Genomic DNA, 9,160 nt, shown 5'->3' on the forward strand with positions numbered 1-9,160 from the left:
TGTATAATTAACAAAGATAGGTAATATAATAAATGAAACCCTATCGCTTTTAATTTAGTTTAAGCATTAGATGAACGAAATATATTATATATCGAATAACCTCATAAACGAAAAATGAATAATAAACATTAATAATGTTTAATTATTTAACCCCTATCTAACAATAATAAGCTACTAAAAAGCTAAAAATGCCATAAAATAACAATATGCATAAACCTTAACCTAACCGTATTTTTCGAATTCAAAAGTCCCGCCATTTTATGAACGTCGTCTTGCGGCTTTCTTGTGGAGATTTCAAAAGACGTTCACAGATGTCGTTGAATTAAACGTAAAGCTTGTATGTGGTTAAATAGGGTTCGCCACTGTTTGTGCCTTAGGTAGGGAATTCCTAATTCCTACTCATAAGTATCTTTACCTTGTACTGCATGAAACTAAAACCTTCTCTGTGTGATATGGAAAACTTGTAATTTCCTATAAAATAACTGGTGCAGAAAAATTTTTAAAAATGAGTAAAATCTCATTTTGTGTGTATTTTCATAGTGATTTATTTATAAGTACGTTCTCCATATCATATTTATACTGTGTACATGAATATTATGTTTCATCTATTTTGTTTGCATGAAACTAATTTTGAACCCGTTTTCCGTGTGATGTGGAAAAATCAGTGTTTTACGCAATCAAAAATTAATGCCACAGATAATTGTGTAAAATACATATTTTTCTATATTAATGTATATTTTATTGAGGTAAATATGTTTTCTATGTCACACGAATAATACTGTTTACATGTTATGTTTCATGATTTTTGTACTGCATGGAACTCGCTAGAATTTGTTTTTTGTTTGTGATATGGAAAATGAGAAAATTCGGATTAAATTAAGTACTGTAGAAATAATGGAAAATTATTATTATTTTCTATGTATATTTTAAAGTAATATACAACTAGCTGGACTCGCAAATGTTATGTGTCAAAAATGTAAAAGAATGGATTAAGTTGATGTTCCAAAAAAATAGGGTTTGCAAGTAAATATGTTTCCCATATCACAATAAATTTCATCTCTTTTAAATAACACTATGCTTGAAAATTGACTAAGTAATATATTTTGTGTTATTTTCTTAAACTTATGCATGTTACACCGTTTTTGGTAAATTATTTCTCTTTATATTATGTTTTTACTGTATATTCCTGAATCGATGCTGTTTACAATGCGTATGAGTTATTGTTGCATTTTTTAGATATATTATATATATTTTTAAGTTATGCGTACTAAACTGTAAACCCGGCGCAGGCGCATGTGTTTGTAATCACAACTAATAATTTATTATGCTATATATAAAAGCTTAAGTAAGAAATAATTTACATTAATTTTAGTAAGCATTAAAAATACGTATGGTTACATATTTTTTTCATAATATTATTGTATAAGATATTAATAAAATAAGAGACGGAAGTGAATTTTAGAAGATGAAGGTTAAAATATGTTAAAAAATATTTTGTATTGCATTTTCTTCACACAGGGGATGAGTTTATTTTGAAACAATTTGAATATTAAATAATGTCTATTTATGTAAATACAATATAACAGTGATTCTTTGAAATTAGCAATGTTTCTAACTTTCTAATGTTATGTTAGATATATTATTAATTCTATAGTTAGAAAACTTTAAAACTATTGTTTATTTTATCTTCTTATATCAAGTCATATAGATGATGTAATAGTTTTAAAGCGCTGAAATTATAGCTCATTAGGAGTAAATAAAAGTAAACATTACCTAGCTGAAACTTATTAGTTTCAGAAATTATTTGAAATTTTAACTTTTTTGAAAATATACAAATTCTTAGGGAAAACGTTAAATAGTAATAAAAACGTACCTAAAAATTTTTAAGTTTTTCCATAAATTGTCAAATGGACAATTTATGGAAAAACTTAAAAATTTTTCTCTAATTTTTCTCTCTAAAGTTTTAAATTTTGGACAACATGTTTATTACAACAAAAAAAAAACAAATCCAGTAAAACTATTTAGGGCTGATTTTTCATTCGTTGGTTAAAACTTATTCATCGAATAACGTATTATACTACCATTTCAAAAATGTATTGTAATTGTCCGTATTTGACAGTTTACAGGTGACATTTTAAAATGTTCGTGTAATACTTTATTGGACGGATAAATTTTAACCAAGGATTGAAAAATCGGCCCTTAATAATGTAATATGTCAATGGCTTTTGTTGAATGCCATATACAATTAAACTTGGCATACATTTTAGATTTTCTAACTACATAAGTATTATCACGATTTCCCAAAATTTTATTATACTGCGATAATAAAATTTGGGTTCTGTAATAATACAATTAATTATTACAGAGCCCAAAATCGTCGATTGGAACATCAAAAGTTCTATCAGTATAAGCCAGTAGATTATAGCCAGGCACTCCTGGAAATAGCCGATCGTCTGTAAAGAGTCGTATAAGATTAGTTGTTGAAGTTTTAGACAAAAATCGTGTAAGTATATTATTAAAATTTTGCATGATTCATTGGAAATATTCGTAATATACCTTGCAATGTTAATGTTGATTAAAATTATTGTTCTTTGTGTAGTGACGGAATATGGCTTCGTCTCTGATAGTATGGTTGTAATTGGGATATTATTTATTTTTATTTATTTATTATATTATGTAGTAGAATCGAATAGTGTAGTATTTTTAGTAACGTTTACTCATCCCGAAACTCATGCTCATAGAAGAAGGCTATCACATTTTTGAAGTGAAACTATTTTATCGGGGTTGGAAAAAACCATTTTTTCCAACTTTCAACATTTTTTCGATACGCGTGACATTTTTCCGTTACGCGCCATCAATTTCTTACCCCTACCACGCGTGATTCGACGTATTTCTGTAAAGTTGCATTTAGTAAATTATTTTTTGAAAAATAAGGTCATAAAGAAGTTTCACTTCTTACGTGTACACTAGTACACGCACACATTTTTTTAAACAAGGACTAAACAAATAGAAAAAGCAAATTGTTTTGGATCACATTTCGTTTCACCAATCACCAAAGTGTAGTGTATAAAATATTTAAATAATGAGATTAATTAAAAAAATATAAAAACACTAGCGGTTCGCCCCGACTTCGCCCGTGGTACCTACATGTTTACGTTTTTTTTTTTCATAAAAACTATCCTATCTCTCAAGTTGGATCAGACTGCACATGGTGTGCGAATTTTATTATAAACGGTTAAGTGGTTTAGGAGACCATTGAGGACAAACATTGTGACACGAGATTTATATATACACTATATTATAAGATTAGGGTGAAATCGGTTCACTTATATTTATTGTCATATGAAATTCATTTACAATTATAATATATCGCGGTTATAAAATTACCGTTAAAGAAAAATAAGTGTTAGTAGGTACGTGGCATGAATCAAGTATCAAATTCTCAATACAACGCATATTGCATCGCTTATAAAACATACAAGTTACAACCCGTACGAATAAACTTGAGACCTGAGCCGATGACGTTATTTTCAATGTAATATTGTAAGCTACCTTTCCAAAATAAATAAAATTATGAAATGTAATTCAAACTAAGTAAATACCAGTTTTACTTACTTTGGGTAATATTTTTAAGGAGAAACTAATATATCGCATATGTCGCACTCGAACCGCGTCTCAAGTTAACTCGTACGGGTTATAGATCCGTAGTTGTTTATTTTTATATTTTTTTCGATTCAGCACTTTGTGTTTTGAAGATACAAAACACAAGGAGCCAAAATGTGTCATAGCAATTACTACATTTAGAAAGATGTGTAGAACTAAATGTTTAGAAATGTTATCTGTGCAATATTAAATTATAGGCAATTTTTTGTTCAGTAGATTTTTACTTTTGTTAAATATATATTTTGTTAAATATAATATACTGTCAACAATTTTCCAATCTTCTGTGAGGATGAAATTCTCAAAATTATTGAGTTTGCTTTAAGTAGTCCCAGAATTCAATAACGCATTAAGTAAGCAATATTGGATTCAAGGTAAGTAGTAGACAGTAGTTTTATGACAAGATCGGTACAGTATTATTAAAATAACTCCTTCTGGCGTCTGGTAAGTACGTATAATGTAATTGCATGCATTTAGTTCGGATGGTGATGATCGAATATTTCGTGACGGCTCAAAGGTAAGAATAAATGTACAGTCAGCGAGGCATAAGCTGAGCTTTGCATATGTGTGAGTGACCGCCAAAAGTCAGAAACCGCTACACGCGCCGCGCCTTAGGCCGCTACACAGAAAACTATAAACAGGTATAAGCCAATCAAAGGATGTTCCGCGCTCTAAGCCGTCATCTTATCTACACTATCTATATTTATTCACACACATGCAAAGCTCATCTTGTGCCTCACTACTAAGTAGTAGTAAGTAGTGTTATCTCAAAATAGGTGTGTTAGTTTTTAGTGCACTTCTAATTGTATTTTATTGATGTACTTATTTGAAAACTTCTCTTTATTACGCTTTAAGTGTTCGTTATATTTACTCATTAGGATTAAATTATAAGGGGCCGTGCCACAAATATAAATAATTTTGATCATTTTTGATTATGAAGAAGGCAAAGGTAAACTTATTTTTTGAGTCTGTAATTTTGTAATTTAGAATAATATCTAATAATCAAATTGTTAAAGCGGTCACTAAGTTCATTCTTCTGCCTATGTAACTGTATATAAATGTTGCACACACTTTTTTTTTTTTTTTACCTAAACTGAATAACTGGCACGACCTCTCAATATCAAAACTAGATCCCAGAAAATTATCTGAAGGAAACAATTTTGCCTATATGTCATGCATGTTTGTATCTCGATTCGTATGTATCAGACTGCGTCTAATTGTCACTATCTGTTTCCAGCCCCTTCAAGTTGCCGTGGGTGCGAACGTCTAAAGCACTAAAACGCTCCAAAAGATCTAAAACCCTGCATTAACCGTGAGAAAGAATACTGTCAAGACATCACAAGACACGGGACCGTGTTCGCTTCGCCTTAAGAATGGAAAATAGAAGAAAAGTGGTTTTATGATGCGGGTAGATTTCAAAAACAGTGCGATCAAACTACCTTCATTTGGCCAAGTGTGGAGATTTGATGACTCATTATGTGCAGTTTAAGTTCTTGTGAATAAATAAGTGAAAAATGACTAATATTACGAATTTACTCCGACCATGACAGTCTAAGTGTAAAAAGTGACAAACTATTAAGAATATTACATCAAAATATTAAGTCACAAAGCAAATTATGTAAATGCTCAGAACATAATACATGAAGGTAGTTCAAAAATTTTAGGCGACATCTACGTTGAGATTGTCTAACTTATTGTTAGGGGTTGTTTCTGTAGGCGACACCCGTTTGTAGTAACTTAACCAGTCTTCCTTAATAAGTGTGTATTTCTCGATGTTGAATTACTCGATACACTTTAGGTAGTTGTTGTGTAGTTTCAGATTGAATTGATTTAATATTATTATTAAAAAACAGACTAGTCGATACGAACGTCAGTCAATTTCTTCATATAAAGGAAACATGACAACACAAAAGACATAATGATCAAGTTAGTTTAAAACAATGAAAACAACACACTTTAAATAATGACTGTAGAAACAACATTATGCATAGACAAATGAACCATAGGCTAATGAAATATTAAGGCACATTCTACACATATTTTAGCCAAATATTAACACTTTTACGAAAAAAAACCCATAATATTTAATGCTAAATTATGTGAAAGAATAGGTTTATCAAATAAATAATGAAATAAACCAATGCATTTAAATAATGAACTGGCAACTCTAGTCTTTTAAGGGACGTTGAGAGTAACAGTTTATTAGGATATAATTATTTTACTTAACACATATTAAGTAATGTTATCTTAACTTTAAGCACCTGAGAGTTAAATATCATTGGATTATGATTTGCAAATATACCAAGAGTTTTTTTTATTCACATCTTCATAGCCTGCATGTTTTTTTGTGATGTAATTTTTTGTTTATATGTTCTGTCTCTGTATGATTTGGTTTTAAAATGTTATAAGAAGATATTTTTCGCTCATAAAGATGCGTCTACACAGTACACACCACAAATGTTATAAACGAACATTCATTTTTGGTATATAAAAAACATTCAAATGTGAACTTATTTTTCGTGTGGACTCATATTTACTTGTTAATATGATAAATATAATGTTTTGGGCATGTATATCGATAGATTGTAGTCGTATATAACAAGTTTAAACTTCGTAATTTAAAGTTTATTATTGTAAATGGTACATATTTAAATTCTCCTATCTCTGTAAATAATGTACTGTATTGTGAGTTTAAGTTACATTATATGTTGAGGCGTAATTTACTATTTTTTATATGTTGTTTTTTTTATATATAATTTGCACGTAACATTATGTAAAGTTGATCTAGATTTTGGGGCATTAAAAACCCCGGTATGTAAATTTTTAATAGATCGCAGAGCGAAAGAATTTAACTTCGTGGAAAGACTAAGTATACACTTTGGACGACAGAATAATTTATTACCCATGAGATCTAATTTAATGAGGTTTTTAATATTAATTTATAATCCGATACTTAAACTGTTACATTACTATTTGTAGGTATTCGTAGAAATTTTAGATTAAATACAGTTCAAATATTAGTCTTAGATGGTATATATTCCTTTAAGTGAAGGTACATATTTCTTAATCATATATGTATATCTTGTTTAAAACTTTGCCTTTTAAATCCTTTAAAAGGTCATGCTGCATGATAATATAATCCTGTAAAATATTGGTGAGAAACCGATGCGCGTGCATGCCAAAACGCTTCAATTCAAACCTAATGGGCCCTCTGAACAATGGGCAGCGTTGGCCCAACAAATGTTCGTCAATGTTTGCCACCATTATGGTTATCACTACATAGTATAAACAAAGTCGCTATTTACGTCCCTATGTCCCTTTGTATGCTTAAATCTTTAAAACTACGCAATGGATTTTGATGCGCGTTTTTTTATAGATAGAGTGATTCAAGAGAAAGCTTTTAGTATATAATTTATTAGGTTTTATACAAAGCGGGCGAAGCCGCGGGCGGTAAGCTAGTAATGAATAAACATCTACAATAACAGCCGATCATAGATATTTATGCCATCTACACTATCGTGATTGTCTCTACTCTTCCAAAGCTGTCCATTGTTTAAGGGGTCCAATACATATTTTAAATTAAATCAAAAACCAACCGTTTAAATTATTCTGATTATTTATTTTTGCTCGCTCGTAATTAGGATATGATCTATTTAAACAGTCTAAGTATTGTCTAAACTCTAATCTATTAGTTGGTGTATTTGGAATTGTATAACTCTTTTTCTATAGATGTAAATATTTTGATAAATTTAAAACTCATTGTTAAGTCCATTTGTTGCAATAACTGGTTATGTCAAGATCTCATTATTATTATTGGGGAAGCATATTTTAAGCATAATATTAATGTTTAAGTTTGTAAGTGTTTTGAATCCGCTAAAGCGGTGTTCGTTTTGGACTTTCCCATTGGTAGAACAACTAGCCTGAAGAAAGGGAGTTGTCACTTAAAAGTGGCAGCTGCAACTATGAATAAAGTTATGTATGTACTATGTGACTTTTGTATTACATTTTGTTTTAAATATAATATGAAAAAGTCTGTTTGAATAATATGGTAACTGTTGTAAAGTCATTTTTCTAGTGTCGCCATATCGTATTTGGATATTTTTTTTTTTCTCTTTTACTGCATCATGGCAATTGGCAATCGGATGATCACAACAATAAGCCACTAATTTGTATGATATTTATTTATATCCCACTAATTTGTGGGATATTGACAATTTTATTACTGTGAAACTTTTATTACATCGTCTCAAACTTTTTGGTCTGTGTAGCGCATGTCGCGTGACGCACGATAACTACGATAATTATCGTACATATACGATAATTTTTAGTTAAATGTCTATAGTGTGAAAAAAAGTTTCACTTTTACCGTGGTTTCATAAAACCACACAACATTTTTTCCAAATGTGATAAAATAAAACTTGTAAACAATATTAATTTTGTCTCAAAATTCTGATTTCGAAAATCGAAATTAAGCTTATTTTTAAAGAAATTAGTTAATGAATTCAATAAATGAATGAGCGAAAATTGTTTCGTTCACACTAACATTGCCAAATATTTCTTCAGGCTCGTTGTATCCGCTGTCGATTTATTTCAAGTTATGTAAAGACTGTCTTTAATTTTACTAGTTGCTTAAACATATTAATTGTGATGCGTCGTAGATTTAAATATAACTACCGATTACTCTTATAAGTATTGATATCAAGGTATGTAGTCGCTAATGTATCCTTGTAGTAACTATGTAACCTGTCTTTTGTCGTAAATACCATTGTATTGTATAGGAATTATGAAAAGTAGTCTTATTTCGTCTGAATAAGGTTGAGAATTCCCCGCCGTTTCCATTCGTAATATACATTTGTGATCCGTTATGCCGAATTGTTATAGATTGTTTTCAAATGCGAATTTCGATTGTGTTTATTTCTGTAACGAATAAGTAAAAAAATATAAAACGGATTTTTTTATACTATAGTCGAGCCAATTTGATAGGCAACATTTGACGTCTATCAATTACTTTATCTTCGAAGAGATGTAACCTGCTTAAAAACATCGATAAAAGTGAATTAATCGATACGGACTTGAAACGTTTGTCAATCGAACTTGAAACACATGTCAATTTTAAAATTCATCAGGCGAATCCCTGTCCCAGTAATATACTTTCTTTCATAAATTTAGGGAGCAAAATAAGACAAGTATCAGTAGGCAATCTACATAATTTAAAAAAAAAAACGCAACGCATTTATTATTAATTTATGATGATTTGTAATCACAAGTAGGTAATCAAATCAATGCATTCGATTCTAGATGGCAGATTTCGATTTTTAGACTAACGTCTATTTCGTCGTAGTCGTATTTAAAAAGAAAAAAGGTTTAATGACACGAAATTGTAGCGACGCGACGTACTGACGTAAAGTCTTTAATTCATAAATTGTTTATAGTTTAGAATGGTTTATCAGCAAAATCAAATCTTAAAATTACTTGAATCGGTCATTATTATTATAATTTT

General features: G+C 29.7%; 1 protein-coding gene across 3 annotated transcripts in view; it reads left to right on the forward strand.

The window, feature by feature from the left end:
- The window catches only part of LOC123705034 (protein male-specific lethal-1-like), a 29,661-nt gene extending 22,636 nt beyond the window's left edge, over positions 1–7,025 (forward strand). For 2 of the 3 annotated variants that reach the window (XM_045653585.1, XM_045653586.1), the window contains exon 11: positions 4,898–7,025. In XM_045653585.1, coding sequence (XP_045509541.1) covers positions 4,898–4,970 — 73 coding nt within the window. In that variant the 3' untranslated portion in view covers positions 4,971–7,025. Of the gene's footprint in view, positions 1–2,365; positions 2,504–4,897 lie in introns of those variants that run through there. The other variant, XM_045653587.1, reaches the window with a different exon arrangement.
- Positions 7,026–9,160: the final 2,135 nt, after the last annotated feature.

This window comes from Colias croceus, chromosome Z (assembly GCF_905220415.1).
Source record: "Colias croceus chromosome Z, ilColCroc2.1".
In the NCBI taxonomy this organism is placed as follows: Eukaryota; Metazoa; Arthropoda; class Insecta; order Lepidoptera; family Pieridae; genus Colias; species Colias croceus.